Source organism: Panulirus ornatus, chromosome 55 (assembly GCF_036320965.1).
Source record: "Panulirus ornatus isolate Po-2019 chromosome 55, ASM3632096v1, whole genome shotgun sequence".
Lineage (NCBI taxonomy): Eukaryota > Metazoa > Arthropoda > Malacostraca > Decapoda > Palinuridae > Panulirus > Panulirus ornatus.
Window position 1 is genome coordinate 16,538,852 of NC_092278.1, and position 20,339 is coordinate 16,559,190.

Sequence of the window (20,339 nt, forward strand, 5' to 3'; positions counted from 1 at the left end):
CTCTCTCTGTCTCTCTCTGTCTCTCTCTCTCTCTCTCTCTCTCTCTCTCTCTCTCATACATATAGAGTAAAACTCCGGAATAACAGACTGTATGGGAATGATCTTTGTTGAAGGAGCGGCTCTCTATTACTATGATTGTTTTTCATGCTGTTAGAATAATACTTGAAACACAGTTAGATTGTTGTTATTATCACTGTATATAACTGAAATGAATAGTAAGTGATAGGCTGCTTTGGTTATCATGCACACTTGCAGTTGTTGCTGAAAAACTTGTTTGTGAAAAATTGTATCATTGAATAACGCCTGTAATATAAAGGTTGTACTTACTGTTAGTTGGCAGGGGAAAAGAGGAAAAGTACACAGGTAAGGGTGGTGATGGGTGGGATAAGAGGTGGTAGAGGTGAGTGCAGTACTCCATAGACTGCCATGAATACATTTTGATTGCACCTACATGTATGAGGCACTTATTCATATTTTACATGATTTATAAGGCACAGACATATGTGATTAGTGTTAGACTCATACTGCCAAGACTCAGTACTTAGACTAAACAGATAAAAGGTGGGCAGAAGCACCAAGAGAAAATTGGTTAAGACACATCTGTTCAAGAGATGGGGTCCTACAGTTGTAGAACTCCTCCCTGTACCATACAGATACATATTTGCATTCATGCATACTTAAGTATTCAAATAGGTTGGTGTTGAGATGGGCTTGTATTATATAGCAGTCGAGGCAAGCACAACTTAAGTGCCTGTAAATGTTTGTGTGTGTGTGTGTGTGTGTGTGTGTGTGTGTGTGTGTGTGTGTGTGTGTGTGTGTGTGTGTGTGGGGGGGGGGGGGGGGGGGGGGGGGGGAGGAATTGGACTCCACAAAGTGATTTCATTTTGGAGTTATGCTTCGTTCAGGTAGGTAAATGAGTAAAGAAATGAATAAGTTTGAATGATGAGAGGGTTGTATGATGGAATCGCCAATAATTTGTCTAATAAGAGTCCAAGGGGCATTAAGATTGGATATATGTTTGTTTTGTCAAGAATGATACTCGCCCCAAAATAACAGACATACCTTGTGTGTAAGAGAAGAAGTGATTAGGTAACCTGTGGCACTTGTTGAGAGCTGGGGCATCCAAGAATGTATGTGTTGCTTGTTTGCTAAATCTGCCAGAACTTACCGAGAACATATTTAGAGAGAAGAGCTTTCTGGAAGTTATAGAGTAAATTTTATATTGGTCACTGTGAAAACAACTTTCAGGCACATGGATAAGGTATCATTCAGAAAAACATAGCAACATGTATTACAGTGGTTTATTAGACCTAAAAACCAATGAACATCAGCAGTTTGTTCACCCCATTTGAGGAGGGAAACATATTTGCTTGGAAAGGGCCAGTATTATGCAGCAAAGATTATATTTGAATAAGGGAGTTGAGCTGAAGTGAAAGAATTGTACCTATAGATTTGTCTGTACTAGAAGAGAAGGAAGTGGGGAGCCTTGATTACAATTTTTACATGTTTTAATGAATTTGACCTTATCAGGTTCAAGCAGTCCCCCAGAACTGAGAGAAAGTTCAATTAAAGGAAATAGAAAGTGTGCATGAAATTAGTAAGAAAAGATGTGAAGAAATGCAACTGAGGAAATCTAGAAGTGAAAAAATGGAACAAGTCAAGAATTAGTGTAGAAAAATTGTATTAAAATAAATTGTTTTACTTGAAGGCAGGTTCAAGAGACAGGAACTCAGTAGTGTAGAAAGTCCCTTGCCATGATGTGCAAATAGGTAATCACATGCTTATTTCATTTACTTAGATTTCTCATGCTGACTTTTGTTGTCCTGGGGTTTTACTCTACCTTCATTTTATGTGGTATAATTAGAAGGAAACTTCTTCACTCATATTTACATCAACACCAACATTATGTATTTGATTGTAGCCTTTGACAAACACTAGAATTTATTGCAATTGATGATGACTCAGGGTTTTGATGGAAACTTTGCCAGTGCCGTCCCACATTTGATACAAAAAAATGGCACACTAGTAGATAGGTTGATTGACATTTCTTCACATTGCCTTACAGTAGTATAGGTGCTCCTTAGTACCTTTACTCTCTAACAAGTTAGCAAAACCATACTTTAGTGTTATTGTTTTCTTCACTGCAATACCAGTGAAAGTTTATGTTAGCATTCTCCTCTGTGATAGGGGTGTATTCTTTTGCTACCCCACATTCATTATGTGGTATCAGTGCGCATGCCCTGACTTTCATTTTTGTTATGACTCTCTTTAGTGTAAGACTGAGTGGGATGATCCTAGTAAAATTTCATGGCTTTACTTAGTTTAGGTATTATAGATATAGATGGTTGAGGACTTGCATGTCATTTCAGTAAGATTTCATTGTATTTCAAGGTCATATTTTGTTTTCACTTACTGTATTGTTTTGTTGAAATTGTGAAAATGTTGACTTGTGCAGGTCTTTGTTGCTAAGAATGAATTGGCCATCTTTGGTCTGTGTTGGTGTACATTATGCATGTGTACATCTGATAGGCTGTTTCATGTTACTTAGAACATTTTCCTTTGCATCTTATACTATATCAGTATATATTTTTTTTTTATTTTATGCAATTATTGTATTTTATAATGGTGTTGGAGACTAATTATAATTCTAACTTGGAAATTGAACAGAAAACTCTATTTTTAATCTATAACATAAATTCTTTTATCTTAAATATATATATTATTAATGATTATTAGTATGGATTTGATGATTTAAGCATACAGTAATGCACTGATTTACTCGCATCATTATAAATAGAATCTGCATATCAGATGAAGAGGTGCATTATCAGATATTCTAAAAGTTATTTGAATAGCATTTTTTAAGGTGTAAGATTACAAAAGTACTGAGGAGAGTGATCAGGAGTAATTTTCATGTTATGTCTGAATCCCCTTCATGTTTCTCCCTGTTGTTCCAAAAACCATCTCATTTATTGTATTCACTGTTATTTTTTTTCTTCTGTTCCTTCCCATTGTTTCCATGCGGCTCCACCTACAGGCTATAAAATCTATGGATGAGGTTTGTCATGAGTGGTTGACACGTAGTTCCAGAGTTTAATGACTTTTAAGTGATCTATCATTGTTTTCCTCCCTTTGACAGGAGAGTCTTGCTTGAGATTGCCCTATGTGTTATTTACTATTTCATTTTATTTTTTATACATATTATATAGTGCATTATACAGTAAATTCTCAATTATTTGCATTTGTTGAACCTACCATTGTTTGTCTGCAGAAAAACTGTTGTTATGGGTTATTCACAAAATATTCTGTTCCTTTGAAAGCAGCTGGATATCAAATTCTATACCAAAACTGGACAGAAAATATAATTTTTTCTCACATAGCTCATTTGATTTGCAAGTTTAAAAGACCTGTTACCAGTAAATATGAATATTCAAAAGGAAGAGGGCTGACAGCATTACTGTCAGTGATGTTAACACCCTTTGGCTTCTTACATTGTTTTGAGGAAAATCTTGAACCAATTATTCTCCTGTCTCCTGTTTTCAATTACTTGGTAAGTACTTCACCTTAAGAATCACTTGAGGATTTACCATCATATTTTAGGGGTAGCTATATCCATTTTTATTGTTATCATCCTTCATGTTTCCGTCGTTCATCCATCATTTGTCAGTCCATCTATTGTCAGTTCCCCGTTTATCGTCTGTCTGTCCACCATTGGGAGTCACACTGTAGCTGACCTTACTTATGATGGATTAAACCATACACAGTATGCATTTGTTTCCTTGCATTTTAAGAATTGAATGGCACAATACCCTTGACTATAATTTGTATTTTGCCTTAGTTATGCCACTTATGAAATGGTTTAACCTGGAGCTTAATCTAGTTCATAACTTAAAGACCTTTGAGGTCAGGGCAAATGCATCAAACTCTATACTTTATATACAGTACTTTTCTATCATCTCACTTTGGCCATGGTACTTAATAATAATGTATTTGACATTTTCCAGATGATATTTTTTTTTATTCTATTGTAATTCTGGAATACTGTATTATATTTCATTCTTTTATAGGTTTCTGAATAGAAGCTGATGAAATACTGTTAGCATTTGTGAAAGACTGTGGGGAGGGAAGTTTCTGTCATCTTCATCATTGTTTTAGCTGCAGTAATAAAAAAATTGAAGATGTGCACATAATTGAGAGTTTACTGTATTTAATTTTGTAACATTTTTTTTGTCTTAAAAATACACTGTGAATAAACTCTTATTATTAGAATCATATAACAAGTAAGTTTGGCAAAATTCTCAAAGCAATAGTCTTCCTATGTTTGTCACATTTGAGAGCCTTTATATCCAACCATACATTGGATACAGTAAAAAAATTCATCACAGTAGTTGTATACAGTCTTAATATGAATATGCTTTCAGAAACTTACTGTTTTTAAGAATTGCTGGTGTATGATGGTGTGACACTGGATGCTGCTTAATAGACCCATTCATATCAGTAGATGAAGTCAACAAGTGTACTGGAAAATATATGCTATTGTTCAGTTGATTAGGATTCTGGATATCATACATGAAGATTTGGCATTATTTTTTGTCCTGATAAATGATTGGGTTTATTAACTGACATACTCAGCAGTAAATATTTAATGCCATGTGCACGTTGTTGCAGCTGTAGTCTGTCTTTGGATTTTCATAGATTGATGACATTCTTCTGTATAAAAAGATCTCTGGGACGATTTTAAAATACTTTACCAAACCCTTACTTCATGGAAAGCAAATATATGATCCTCCCATGTCATACAAGATGTGGAACTAGATTTGTTTGTGTTCCATGAGTGATTATTGAGATAATGTAGAAATTAACTAGAAATGCACTAGAAAAATCATTAGAATTTACTTTAGGGCTAAATTTCAATGGCACTCACTCTAGTTTTATGGAAATCTTAACAACTACTGTGCTGAGTCACAGATGTCATGTACTGTATGAAAAGCTTGTGCTGTCTTTGATTATTATTGGCGTGTTCTCATTTTGTCATGAAAAAGTTCTGTAACGTACATTTCAGGTATATAAAGTAGTCAGTTATACAGTACTTTACTGCATTCTCCAATGATTTTTTTTTTTCAGAGTTTTGTTTACTAATCAATTGATGAAGGAAAAAACAAAAAAAGAGCATGTACCATTAAGGAACATTTACTTTGAAATTCATTAAAAAATTTAATGTCATGTACATATTTCCTTATTTGCATTTTAAGGTGCAATATCTTATATTGTTGTTTTCATTATTGCTAAAGAAAGTGCATGAATGCATGAGTTGACCATCATTTATACATGTAGGGTATATATTGAACTGCCAAATGCTATGCTGCACACATATTTTGCATATATGACATTCTCTGATTAGGACTTCTTATTTGGCCTAACGACCATTTTTTTCTTTTGGCTTACACAGATTTTAGTCTGTTGAACTCTTGGCTTATTGATTAAGCAAATGTGAATTCTTGTTACAATAGAGTTAAAGGACTGTAAGAATATCAGCTTAGGGAATAGTTATCCCTTTAACTCCCAGAGTAATCAGCACTCTTTTTTAACATAAAGCTTACTCATCTGTCATTGTAACTAAACCTTATTAATATTGGTACTTGGGTTTTGACTCTAAGTATGGTAAATTTTCACTGTATTGAACTTCCAGCATCATATACTCTAAAAGCTGACAGTCTGATATCGCAAGACTGTTAGGGTAGAGGTTTCTTCTTGGGGGACATTTAGTTGTATTAGTTTCAAAGAACAATGAAATGAGTGCGCAGTAGAGGAAAAGCTGTTGTCTTTTATATTGAGAGAATGGTGTATCCAAAAGATATCCTTTTTCTGTCAATGCAGGTAAGCTGGACCATAAATTTTCTTCCAGAAGAAGAAACTATAGCCAAACCAACCCTGTGTACAACTTTTGATTTTTTGCAGACAGAGCCCAGAGTTTTGAAAGCATACCTTTTTTTATTTGTTTTATAACCATGTAGCCATCCCTGAACCTGTCACAAAAATTAATTACCCCAGGTAGTCACATAGAAGCATGTCACTCTTACAAACCAGAAAGATGGGGATGTGATTGTCGTTAGGAAAAAAAAATCTCACTTAAGGAAAAGAATAGCTTCTTCTAATTCAGACTGTGTTTTCTGTTCATGGAGAATATTCTTTTTTGTTTACAAGATGGCCATGATGGGCATTTTTTCATAGTCACTGTTTTCCTGTACATTTAATTCAAGATGGCCATGACTAGGGTATGCTTTTACCCATTTCATGCTGGTTACTATTAAAAACGCTTTTATGATTAGTGAGTACAGTTGTCTAAACGTAATGAATAGTAAGTATAATTGCATATATACACCATTGTTCGGAATCACTAGCCTGCCACATGTTTTGCAGTGAAGTGAGTTCGAAAGGAAACTCTTACCTGTAAGGGACAAAGTAATTGCAAAGTTGCCTTTTAGCGACAAAGTTATTGTAGTAAGTTATAGTAGTCATAGTTGAGAGACAAAATGATTGCACTGAATTAGCCTAGAACTAAATACTAAGGGTTGGTATGAATTCAAATGTAATCATCAGTCTCTGATTTTTAACTCCTTTCTCATTCACATGTGGTAGGTTAGGTGCATATGTGCACTTTCTAGGTAAATTAATTATGGGGGGGTTCAACCTTGGTCATGCATAAGAGCAGAGATGCCCAGTTTCTTGGGATAGGCTTTATTTTACAGTGTGTTCCTTATCTGGTATTGTAAAACATAATATATAGGCTACTTTAAGATGTTACATCCAGCTGATAAAGATTTTAAAGTAATTAGTATTGTGTTCATTGGTGCTTTGAGCTAATACAGGATTCTTTTACAGGTATAAGATAGGTGTAGTGAAAGGAGTCTGTAATGAGAGGCATTTGGATAGGTGGTACTGTCCAGCTAAGTGTGAACATTAATGTGGGCATAGGACGTAGAAATATTATCTGAGTTGCCAGTAATTGTTTTCAAATTCACTAATCCCTTACTTAATATGTCTGGAATTTTTGAAAACTAGACTGTAAATAGCTCATTTGCACACTTGCAGTCAGCTGCCAGGGTTGTACTGTATTCTATATGGCTTGTCAGCAGTCACTGATCTGAGTTCTGTATTCAGGGCTTTTAGGGAATGAGTAATTTGGAGCAGCACATTCACTGCTATGATAGATATGCATCCAGTCATTTTAAGGAAGCTTTTGCATGAAAGCTGAAGATATGCCTGACTAAAGAAGGTGTAATTGCTTAATACAGTTACCCATATTTTCACTGTCACATGTATCTCAAGAAGTAGAATCACTTTGGCTGTAGTTTGTAGCATGGTTCATTTTAGGGATGACAGCAATAATGTTGTGATAAGATTTTCAGGCAATTGATCCATCAACAGTATTGGTTTTGAATTCAAAAGCTACTCTTCTGAATGTGTTTGTATAGTATTTATTGTTTTTTGGTGGATTAGTTTTGGTCCAGCTTGTCCTCATTGATGAACCAAGGGTGCTTTTTGGTAGGAATGTTTTCTATGCAGAGTACATTTGAATAGATTTAAATCAATATTAATTTTTTTTTATTTATGTGTCTACTTTCAGCTCAAATGAATTCAAACTAGATATTATTTAAGATCATAACTTGAATTTCACTTTTTCATTGGGTATCTGTAGAAACCAAACCCATATAGTTGTATGTTGGAAGAAATGATAACTTTTTCAATGAGATTTTTCAATATTTGCTTTATAAGTAAGTAAAAGCATTCTAAGTGGACTGCATATGTTTTATTCATATATTTCTAATACTAATGCTATTTCTTGGGCAATACAGTTATCCTAACAATCATTTCAAATGGGAGTGAAGACATGGAATCCCTTTCACCTTCTTTTCTATCATTCTTTACTGATGTGTTTTAATCATTTTCTTTGGCACTCAGGCTTTAGCGAGCATGTCTCCTCAGCCACCTCCAGCCAGGAGCATGGAGGAGATACAGAGGGAGAAGGCTCAGCAACACCAGTCCCCAGCTACTCACTACAACCCTTTCATATATGGTTTGTGTTTTATACTATACTTTTAATTTCTATATTTACCTCTGTTAACCCTTAGGTGCTATTCCCAGACCATGTGCAGGCATTCAGGATGATCATAGTCCTGCAGTCTCTGCAGCCTTATTTTCATACCTGCATTTGAAGGAACCAATAGTTCTTGTGATGACCAAAAACATGCATATATGCTAGATGTCTCTTTTAACCAGCAGATAGAAATATCAGTAAGGCTCAGTTATCCAGATATCTGTGCTAAGAAAATGCCCCATGCTCACCCTACTATGAAATATAACAAACAAGATTTATGGAGTTCCTGTGATGAAAATAGCTGGTTGTCATATTCACATGTATGGAGACCCTGAAGAGTGATTTTGAATATAATATTAGAGGAAGACTCAGTTTCAGTTTCCAGGCACATGGAGGTAAGTTAGAAGGACAATCACATACTGGGGTTGTTTGGTATACACTCATTTTGACAAACAGCCTTGCATGAAGTATAGGAGACATTAATGTTTTGAATTTTTTCACCATTTTTAGATTTGCATATTGCCACAGCTGGTAGATAATCAGTATTTTGTATAGATGTAGATCCAGAAAGATATATCCCAGAGAGGTCTTCTTTAAAGCACAGTACTGTATAGTAGATCGTAAACAATGTGAATCAATGTTACATTCTAATGGAGTTGATACCTACTTGTGACTTTGGTGGTTCATCTTCTAGGAAATGATTACCCTCTACATGTTGGGCAACTGGTCCAAATCTTTTGGCATTTTGTGAAAATATTATTCTTTGCACATTTGATATTTAAGATGTGCAGTACTGAAATTTTAACCTACGTAATGACAAATGCTGCCATGACCGCTATTAGTGTTTAATTTTTTTCTGACTTATTCAGTAGAGGAATTTTGATTATTTTAGATATAGTTTAGAGCAACAGGTAAACTCTAGCTCTAGAGATAGGATGATTCAACTTTGAAGAAATTGAAACAAAGATTACATGAGTCACTAGTCCCCTACCACAAGAGAACATTTTTCTCTCCTTTTTCTTTCCCAGTCATGAGTAACTTGAACTTTGTTGTTCAGAATTAAAAGTGTGTTCCATTGGCAGTGATTTTAGTATCTTTGCGTGCTGTTGAATGAGTTTTCTGATCATAGTGATATGTTCAAGAATTGGAAAAGTATTACAGACCTCTTTTGCATTATATATGATTTTTAACATTACTGTAACTGTTTTTGTGTTCTGAAAATTATTCTTATATGTGACAGTCAGCACATTTTTCATTTTAGGTAATGATGTAGATTCGGTTGACATTGCCACAAGAGTTGCAATGGTTCGATTCTTCAACTCGCAAAATATTCTTGCCAATTTCACGGAACATACACGCACTCTACGCTTGTACCCAAGACCTGTGGTAGCTTTCCAGATTAACTCCTTCTTGAGATCCAGACCCAGGGCCACACCTTTCCTCAGTATGTTTGCCCGCACACAGGTAAGTCTGTTGGTATGTTTCATCATCAATGAACATGTATTATGAGATGTTGAAAAACATATTACAGGCGTGCTTGTGATTCTGTGTGATTTTCTTATCACTTTTCTTAAATAAAGGCACAGCTCCCTCTATCGGGAGCGGGGGGCCAGAAATCCTCCCCTCCTTGTATTTTTTTAACTTTCTAAAATGGGAAACAGAAGAAGGAGTCACGCGGGGAGTGCTCATACTCCTCGAAGGCTCAGATTGGGGTGCCTAAATGTGTGTGGATGTAACCAAGATGTGAAAAAAGGAGAGATAGGTAGTATGTTTGAGGAAAGGAACCTGGATGTTTTGGCTCTGAGTGAAACGAAGCTCAAGGGTGAAGGGGAAGAGTGGTTTGGGAACGTCTTGGGAGTAAAGTCAGGGGTTAGTGAGAGGACAAGAGCAAGGGAAGGAGTAGCAGTACTCCTGAAACAGGAGTTGTGGGAGTACGTGATAGAATGTAAGAAAGTAAATTCTCGATTAATATGGGTAAAACTGAAAGTTGATGGAGAGAGATGGGTGATTATTGGTGCATATGCACCTGGACATGAGAAGAAAGATCATGAGAGGCAAGTGTTTTGGGAGCAGCTGAATGAGTGTGTTAGTGGTTTTGATGCACGAGACCGGGTTATAGTGATGGGTGATTTGAATGCAAAGGTGAGTAATGTGGCAGTTGAGGGAATAATTGGTATACATGGGGTGTTCAGTGTTGTAAATGGAAATGGTGAAGAGCTTGTAGATTTATGTGCTGAAAAAGGACTGATGATTGGGAATACCTGGTTTAAAAAGCGAGATATACATAAGTATACTTATGTAAGTAGGAGAGATGGCCAGAGAGCGTTATTGGATTACGTGTTAATTGACAGGCGCGCGAAAGAGAGACTTTTGGATGTTAATGTGCTGAGAGGTGCAACTGGAGGGATGTCTGATCATTATCTTGTGGAGGCTAAGGTGAAGATTTGTATGGGTTTTCAGAAAAAAAGACTGAATGTTGGGGTGAAGAGGGTGGTGAGAGTAAGTGAGCTTGGGAAGGAGACTTGTGTGAGGAAGTACCAGGAGAGACTGAGTACAGAATGGAAAAAGGTGAGAACAATGGAAGTAAGGGGAGTGGGGGAGGAATGGGATGTATTTAGGGAATCAGTGATGGATTGCGCAAAAGATGCTTGTGGCATGAGAAGAGTGGGAGGTGGGTTGATTAGAAAGGGTAGTGAGTGGTGGGATGAAGAAGTAAGAGTATTAGTGAAAGAGAAGAGAGAGGCATTTGGACGATTTTTGCAGGGAAAAAAATGCAGTTGAGTGGGAGACGTATAAAAGAAAGAGACAGGAGGTCAAGAGAAAGGTGCAAGAGGTGAAAAAAAGGGCAAATGAGAGTTGGGGTGAGAGAGTATCATTAAATTTTAGGGAGAATAAAAAGATGTTTTGGAAGGAGGTAAATAAAGTGCATAAGACAAGGGAGCAAATGGGAACTTCAGTGAAGGGCGCAAATGGGGAGGTGATAACAAGTAGTGGTGATGTGAGAAGGAGATGGAGTGAGTATTTTGAAGGTTTGTTGAATGTGTTTGATGATAGAGTGGCAGATATAGGGTGTTTTGGTCGAGGTGGTGTGCAAAGTGAGAGGGTTAGGGAAAATGATTTGGTAAACAGAGAAGAGGTAGTAAAAGCTTTGCGGAAGATGAAAGCCGGCAAGGCAGCAGGTTTGGATGGTATTGCAGTGGAATTTATTAAAAAAGGGGGTGACTGTATTGTTGACTGGTTGGTATGGTTATTTAATGTATGTATGACTCACGATGAGGTGCCTGAGGATTGGCGGAATGCGTGCATAGTGCCATTGTACAAAGGCAAAGGGGATAAGAGTGAGTGCTCAAATTACAGAGGTATAAGTTTGTTGAGTATTCCTGGTAAATTATATGGGAGGGTATTGATTGAGAGGGTGAAGGCATGTACAGAGCATCAGATTGGGGAAGAGCAGTGTGGTTTCAGAAGTGGTAGAGGATGTGTGGATCAGGTGTTTGCTTTGAAGAATGTATGTGAGAAATACTTAGAAAAGCAAATGGATTTGTATGTAGCATTTATGGATCTGGAGAAGGCATATGATAGAGTTGATAGAGATGCTCTGTGGAAGGTATTAAGAATATATGGTGTGGGAGGCAAGTTGTTAGAAGCAGTGAAAAGTTTTTATCGAGGATGTAAGGCATGTGTACGTGTTGGAAGAGAGGAAAGTGACTGGTTCTCAGTGAATGTAGGTTTGCGGCAGGGGTATGTGATGTCTCCATGGTTGTTTGATTTGTTTATGGACGGGGTTGTTAGGGAGGTGAATGCAAGAGTTTTGGAAAGAGAGGCAAGTATGAAGTCAGTTGGGGATGAGAGAGCTTGGGAAGTGAGTCAGTTGTTGTTCGCTGATGATACAGTGCTGGTGGCTGATTCATGTGAGAAACTGCAGAAGCTGGGGGACTGAGTTTGGTAAAGTGTGGGGAAAAAGAAATTTTAAGAGAAAATTTGTGAATAAGGCAAGGTTATTGGGTTTTACGTAGGGTTGAGGGTCAAGTAATTGGGAGGTGATTTTTTGAAGGGGAAAAAAAACTGGGGGAAAAAGTGAAGTGTTTTAGATATTGGGGGGGAAATTTTGGAGGGGGAGGGAAAACCCATGGAAGCGGAAGTGGTTCATAGGGTGGGGGAGGGGGCGAAAAAAATTTCGGGGAGCCTTGAAGAATGTGTGGAAGCGAAAACCCATTATCCGGAAAAAAAAAAATGGGTATGTTTAAAGGAATTTGGGGTTTCCCAACAATTTTGGGTTAGGGTTTTTGCGAGGCATGGGATGGATAGAGTTGGGGCCCCCAGGAGGATGGATGTGCGGGAAAAATAAAAATTTTTAAAAAGGAAATTTTGTGGTGTGAGGGGGTTTTTGATCGAGTAAAGTAAGGGAAGGGGAAAAAGAGAGTTTGTGTGGAAAAAAAAGGGAGCGTGGTTAGAAAAGCAGAAGAGGGTGTTTTGAAAGGGTTTGGTTAACATGGAGAGATGAGTGGGGGAAAGATTGCCAAGGGTTTTTTATGTGTCGGAGGTGGAGGGAACGAGGGGGAAGAGGGAGACCCAAATTGGAGGTGGAAAGATGGGTGAAAAAAGATTTTGTGGATGGGGGCCTTGAACATGCAGGGGGTAAAAGGAGGGAAAAAAAATTTTAGAGTGAATTGGAGCATGGGGTTACCGGGGTTGACGTCCCTGCAGTGGTTTGAATCGGGGCATGTGAAGCGTCGGGGGAAAAACCATGGAAAGCTGTTGGGGAGGTATGTATATTTGGGGTGTTTTGGAAAGTTTGTATTACTGTGTATGGGGGTGGGTTGGGCCCTTTTTTTGTCTGTTTCCTTGCGCTACCTCGCAAACGCGGGGGGACGCGGCAAAAAAAAAAAAAAAAAAAAAAAAAAAAAAAAAAAAAAAAAAAAAAACAAAAAAAAAAAAAACAAAAAAAAAAAAAACAAAAAAAAAAAAAAAAAAAAAAAAAAAACCAAAAAAAAAAAAAAAAAAAAAAAAAAAAACAAAAATTTTGGGGGAAAATTTTGGGTTTTTAAAAATGTGGGGGTTTTCAAAAAGGGTTGGGTTTGGGAAATGGAAAATGGTTTAAGAGCTTGTAGATTTATGTGCTGAAAAAGGACTTGATTTATTGGGAATACCTGGTTTAAAAACGAGATATACTAAGTATACTTTTTGAAGTAGGAGAGATGGCCCGAGAGCGTTTTGGTTTGTGTTAATTTAAAAAGGGGCCGAAAGAGAAACTTTTGGATGTTAATGTTTCTGAAGGTGCAAATGGAGGGATGTCTGGTTCCCTTTTCTTGTGGAGGCTAAATTTTAAGATTTGTATGGGTTTTCAGAAAAAAGAGTGAAATTTTTTTTGGGGGGGGAAAAGGGTGGTGAGGGGTAAGTGGGGCTTGGGGGAAAAAAGATTGGTGGGAAGTTCCAGGGGGGAACTGGGGTTAAAAGGGAAGGGGGAAAAGGGGAGAACAATGGAAAATAAGGGGAGTGGGGGAAAGGGAAAGGGAAAGTATTTAGGGAAACAGGATGGGTTGGCAAAAGATGCTTGTGGCATGAGAAGAAAATGGGAGGTGGTTGATTAGAAAGGGTGTGAGGGGGTGGGGTGGAAAAAGTAAAATTTTTAGTGGGAAAAAGGGAAAAGAGGGCTTTGGACGATTTTTGCAGGGAAAAAAACAAAAAGAGTGGGAGAGTATAAAAAAAAAGAGAAGGAGGTCAAGAGAAAGGTGCAAGAGGTGAAAAAAAGGGCAAATCGAGTTGGGGTGAGAGAGTATCATTAAATTTTTAGGGAGAAAAAATAAAATGTTTTGGAAGGAAATTTTAAAAAAAGTGCTAAGACAAGGGAGCAAATGGGCTTCAGTGAAGGGCGCAAAAAGGGGGAGGTGATAACAAGTAGTGGTGATGTTGGGAAGGAGATGGAGTGAGTATTTTGAAGGTTTGTTGAATGTGTTTGATGATAGAGTGGCAGATATAGGGTGTTTTGGTCGAGGTGGTGTGCAAAGTGAGAGGGTTAGGGAAAATGATTTGGTAAACAGAGAAGAGGTAGTAAAAGCTTTGCGGAAGATGAAAGCCGGCAAGGCAGCAGGTTTGGATGGTATTGCAGTGGAATTTATTAAAAAAGGGGGTGACTGTATTGTTGACTGGTTGGTATGGTTATTTAATGTATGTATGACTCACGATGAGGTGCCTGAGGATTGGCGGAATGCGTGCATAGTGCCATTGTACAAAGGCAAAGGGGATAAGAGTGAGTGCTCAAATTACAGAGGTATAAGTTTGTTGAGTATTCCTGGTAAATTATATGGGAGGGTATTGATTGAGAGGGTGAAGGCATGTACAGAGCATCAGATTGGGGAAGAGCAGTGTGGTTTCAGAAGTGGTAGAGGATGTGTGGATCAGGTGTTTGCTTTGAAGAATGTATGTGAGAAATACTTAGAAAAGCAAATGGATTTGTATGTAGCATTTATGGATCTGGAGAAGGCATATGATAGAGTTGATAGAGATGCTCTGTGGAAGGTATTAAGAATATATGGTGTGGGAGGCAAGTTGTTAGAAGCAGTGAAAAGTTTTTATCGAGGATGTAAGGCATGTGTACGTGTAGGAAGAGAGGAAAGTGACTGGTTCTCAGTGAATGTAGGTTTGCGGCAGGGGTATGTGATGTCTCCATGGTTGTTTGATTTGTTTATGGACGGGGTTGTTAGGGAGGTGAATGCAAGAGTTTTGGAAAGAGAGGCAAGTATGAAGTCAGTTGGGGATGAGAGAGCTTGGGAAGTGAGTCAGTTGTTGTTCGCTGATGATACAGTGCTGGTGGCTGATTCATGTGAGAAACTGCAGAAGCTGGTGACTGAGTTTGGTAAAGTGTGTGAAAGAAGAAAGTTAAGAGTAAATGTGAATAAGAGCAAGGTTATTAGGTACAGTAGGGTTGAGGGTCAAGTCAATTGGGAGGTGAGTTTGAATGGAGAAAAACTGGAGGAAGTGAAGTGTTTTAGATATCTGGGAGTGGATCTGGCAGCGGATGGAACCATGGAAGCGGAAGTGGATCATAGGGTGGGGGAGGGGGCGAAAATTCTGGGAGCCTTGAAGAATGTGTGGAAGTCGAGAACATTATCTCAGAAATCAAAAATGGGTATGTTTGAAGGAATAGTGGTTCCAACAATGTTGTATGGTTGCGAGGCGTGGGCTATGGATAGAGTTGTGTGCAGGAGGATGGATGTGCTGGAAATGAGATGTTTGAGGACAATGTGTGGTGTGAGGTGGTTTGATCGAGTAAGTAACGTAAGGGTGAGAGAGATGTGTGGAAATAAAAAGAGCGTGGTTGAGAGAGCAGAAGAGGGTGTTTTGAAATGGTTTGGGCACATGGAGAGAATGAGTGAGGAAAGATTGACCAAGAGGATATATGTGTCGGAGGTGGAGGGAACGAGGAGAAGAGGGAGACCAAATTGGAGGTGGAAAGATGGAGTGAAAAAGATTTTGTGAGATCGGGGCCTGAACATGCAGGAGGGTGAAAGGAGGGCAAGGAATAGAGTGAATTGGAGCGATGTGGTATACCGGGGTTGACGTGCTGTCAGTGGATTGAATCGGGGCATGTGAAGCGTCTGGGGTAAACCATGGAAAGCTGTGTAGGTATGTATATTTGCGTGTGTGGACGTATGTATATACATGTGTATGGGGGTGGGTTGGGCCATTTCTTTCGTCTGTTTCCTTGCGCTACCTCGCAAACGCGGGAGACAGCGGCAAAAAAAAAAAAAAAAAAAAAAAAAAGAAGCATATACCCTCTTTCACATTTTTAGAACTACACCTTCCTCTCATGACCTAGCAAGTGCCTCCACACTTGTATGTATTTATGCATGTGAATTACTAGATACCTAATTATAGAATATTGTTTTACCTTTTTGGGTCAACCTGTGGAATCAGTCTTAGTATTCTATAGAGCAAGCACATGCACATGACAGAAGCCAATGTTTTAAAATTCTTGAAGATGGTTGATGATGGCACCACTGTCCCATCATGTAACCATTGGTTTTATGTATGGCTGGAGCATAAATATCAAGCAGTTCATTTCATCTCCAGTGGAGCAACCTTGTGCTATTCTGCCCCTCCAAGCTGGCTGCAATATGCCTACGAGCCAAGCCAGCACCCATGATTTAAAGCGTTCAACTCTACAGTGCTGAGTGTGTGTTCCAGTCTTTTGTCAAAGCATCAGTCTTGCCACAGAGCTTGCCTGTAGTGATTGCTCTTGCATCCATCAGTCTAGCTACACTGCACCTACAAGCTACACTGGCATTTACACTTTAGAGTGCTTGAACCCTTGGCACTGAAATGTTAAGTTCCAGAAGCATTTACTGACTACACCAACATCATTGCCCCAAGGCATGCATCGGCAGTCTTCTACTGCACATGGTGCTCACCTGATGAGCTTCTGTTTTGATGAAACTACATTCAACATATGGTTATCCATGGCAGTCATGATATCCACTCTATGATTATTAAGGGTTTTCAGTACTAATATTCATTATTGTGTAAGAGTATACTGTTTCACAAATTATTACATAATGTGAGGGTGCATCTCAGGAAGGCTTCTTTGTTATCTCTGCATATATTGACCAGCGTATGGAAATAATTTAGGCTGTACTGTGTGGTATCAGTACATGGGATGTCGCTACAAGCATTAATAGGTGTACTTTTCACCTTGAACCAGGGGTGACTAATTCAAAGACTTAACTTATACTCCCCATCTACAGTTAATTTGTTAAAATATCTTATCTAAAATGCTTGTAAATTATGAACAGCAATGAGATTGCAGCATTTGTGTACTTTGATGATGATGAAATTGGAAAAATTACTGAGTATTAGATGTGAATCCCTTTAAGTATAGCAGTAACTGAAGAGAAGGTTGGGAGTCTCTAAAGGCTAGATCATTTACTTATGAAAATTTTAAAGCAAGTTCTGGTTAGTGTGAGCATCTCAGGAAAAAAGAAAATGATTTACACTTGATACTAAGTATTGATGCTTAGTATTACAAAGGATGATGGTTTACAGATATGCTCCACTCTCCTATCTTTAACAAACTTAGCATAAATGCCACCTTCGAAAAGGTAGAGTCATCACCTGTGAGTTGAAAATGCATAGGACGCTAAAGAATTATGTTCATCCACATCCTAGGACCTCTTGATGCAAGATGACTGCGTTTAGGGAATTCATTTACCCATGTCCTCAGCTTAAAAAACTAAGGTCTGCTTACCATAGATTCATCTGTTGATAAAATGGCAGTAAATTAAGACTAAAGTGAAAACGAGATAAGAAGCTTCAGTTTCCCCAATCATCGCATGTTGTCTGCATGACATAGTGATTGTTCCAATTTCTTGTACAGATACAATATTTCTGTTTATTTCTTAATGCTGTCTGTTTGTGCGATGTTCATGTTTATTGAATCTCAACAATTCCTAAAGGTCCTCCAAAATGCTTGGCCTAGAATGCATCTCTCACGTAATAGATAGATTTTTGTGAGAAAGTATGCTTCACTTAATGAAGCTTTACTTAGCAAAAACAGTACATTGGAACTTAATGCCTTCTTAATTGAGGTTCAGCTTTATATATTTACATATACCTATTATTACAGTATGGGGAGGGATTTCTGCTTTTCTGGGGCCACATTGCTTGAACTCCCTTTACAGTTATGAAAATTTTAAGATTTTTATGTGACTTCTGCATTATGTACATCAATGTGCCTATGCCTATGTAAGCATGGTATATATATCTCTAAACACAGGGCACAATTATATTCAGCCCTTCTACTGGTACCCACCATTGACAACTAAGAGCTTCATCCTGGAGCTAGGGATAAAATATCAGGTTTCCTGAGGGTTTCTGGTTACACCTGATCCCCTACTTATGACCATCTTTGTATACAACCAGAATAAAAGAATGTGAATTAGAAAATAAAGATGATGAAATATGAAAGAAAGAATCTTGAATAAAAGATAAGAAGAAACTACAGAATCATATGATAAAGCTGGTTAATAAAAGATGAGATAATCATGATAGAAACTTAGTAGAATTGAAATTAATGCTGTACAGCTATATGAATTCTACATTCCTTGGTGACATGCGTCTGACATGATACGACCAGTCGGTCGGAACAAAATTCAGATGTATGTCACGGAGAGGGTGTACTCGATTACTGTGAAACCTCTGTTATCCTTAATAGGAGCCAACAAAACCTTTATTATCTTAAATAAGAAAAATAGAAAAATTAAAAAAGATAGGAATATTTCAAATTGCACATGCATCAGACTGCAGCAATTAGTGTAGCTGCCACCCAGTGTTTTATAGTGTTGGTGATTGTTACCATCTCCCATGTGCATTCTAGCATGATATTATGTGCTGGTCTTGCATATTTGTGTACTTTGTGCACCCTTGATTATTGTTTTGGACAGTGGCCCCTTTCAACTTTCAAGCATCATCAGCAGTTGCCTGACAGCCACTTGAAGCCATTTACATCCCGCACAAGGCATGAGAGGAGTGTTTTAAGGTTCGAAATGAAGATGGAGTTGTGCATGAGGCTGAGTAAGGGCATGTCCAAGGTGGTACTTATGAAAGGTTGCAATGTCATTTGCTCATTTGGTTACATATATTGATATTTCTTCTGTAAAATATTAACAAATATATAGGATATCCCTGAGGTAGGGGAGAAAGAATTCTACCCTTGTATTCCCTGCGTATCATAGAAGGCACCTAAAAGGGAAGGAAGAGGGGGGCTGGAAATCCTCCCCTCCAGTTTTAAACTTTTCCAAGTGAAGGAACAGAGAAGGGGGCCAAGTGAGGATTTTCCCTGTGAGCCTCAGTTCCTTTTTCCTGATGCTACCTCGATAACTTGGGAAATGGTGAATATGCTTAAAAAGAAAATAAAAAATATTTTGGAATATAACAATTTCTGAATTGTTTATTTATTATACTTTGCTGCTGTCTCCCGCATTAGCAAGGTAGCGCAAGGAAACAGACGAAAGAATGGCCCAACCCACCCACATACACATGTATATACATACATGTCCACACGCGCACATGTCCATACCTATACATCTCAACATATACATATATATACACACAGACATGCATATATACACATGTACATAATTCATACTGTCTGCCCTTATTTATTCCCGTTGCCACCCCGCCACCCATGAAATGGAACCCCCCGCATGTGCGTGAGGTAGCGCTAGGAAAAGACAACAAAGACCCCATTTGTTCACACTCAGTCTCTAGCTGTCATGTATAATGCACTGAAACCACAGCTCCCTTTACACACCCAGGCCCCACAAAACTTTACATGGTTTACCCCAGACGCCTCACATGCCCTGGTTCAATCCATTGACAGCATGTTGACCCTGGTATACCACATCTTTCCAATTCACTGTATTTCTTGCACGCCTTTCACCCTCCTGAATGTTCAGGCCCTGATCACTCAAAATCTTTTTCACTCCATTTTTCCACTTCCAGTTTGGTCTCCCACTTCTCCTCGTTCCCTCCACTTCTGACACATATATCCTCTTTGTCAATCTTTCCTCTCTCATTCTCTCCATGTGACCAAACTATTTCAATACACCCTCTTCTGCTCTCTCAACCACACTCTTTTTATTACTACACAACTCTCTTACCCTTTCATTATTTACTCGATCAAACCACTTCACACCACATTTTGTCCTCAAACATCTCATTTCCAGCACATCCACCCTCCTCCGCACAACTCTATACATAGCCCACACCTCGCAACCATATAACATTGTTAGAACCACTATTCCTTCAAGCATACCCATTTTTGCTTTCTAAGATAACATTCTCAACTTCCACACATTTTTCAGCGCTCCCAGAACTTTTGCCCCCTCCCCTACCCTATGATTCACTCCCAGATATGTAAAACACTTCACTTCAATCCATTGACAGCACGTTGACCCTGGTATACCACATCTTTCCAATTCACTCTATTTCTTGCACGCCTTTCACCCTCCTGCATGTTCAGGCCCTGATCACTCAAAATCTTTTTCACTCCATTTTTCCACTTCCAGTTTGGTCTCCCACTTCTCCTCGTTCCCTCCACTTCTGACACATATATCCTCTTTGTCAATCTTTCCTCTCTCATTCTCTCCATGTGACCAAACTATTTCAATACACCCTCTTCTGCTCTCTCAACCACACTCTTTTTATTACCACACAACTCTCTTACCTTTTCATTACTTACTCA

At 38.2% G+C, this 20,339-nt stretch overlaps 1 protein-coding gene across 15 annotated transcripts in view; it reads left to right on the plus strand.

The window, feature by feature from the left end:
- Rab3-GEF (Rab3 GDP-GTP exchange factor) overlaps positions 1–20,339 on the plus strand; it is a 356,394-nt gene that overhangs the window by 85,134 nt on the left and 250,921 nt on the right. For 14 of the 15 annotated variants that reach the window (XM_071692889.1, XM_071692877.1, XM_071692876.1 and 11 more), the window contains exons 12-14: positions 3,038–3,058; positions 7,963–8,077; positions 9,360–9,562. In XM_071692889.1, the coding sequence (XP_071548990.1) occupies positions 3,038–3,058; positions 7,963–8,077; positions 9,360–9,562 (339 nt within the window). The remainder of the gene's footprint in view (positions 1–3,037; positions 3,059–7,962; positions 8,078–9,359; positions 9,563–20,339) is intronic. The other variant, XM_071692881.1, reaches the window with a different exon arrangement.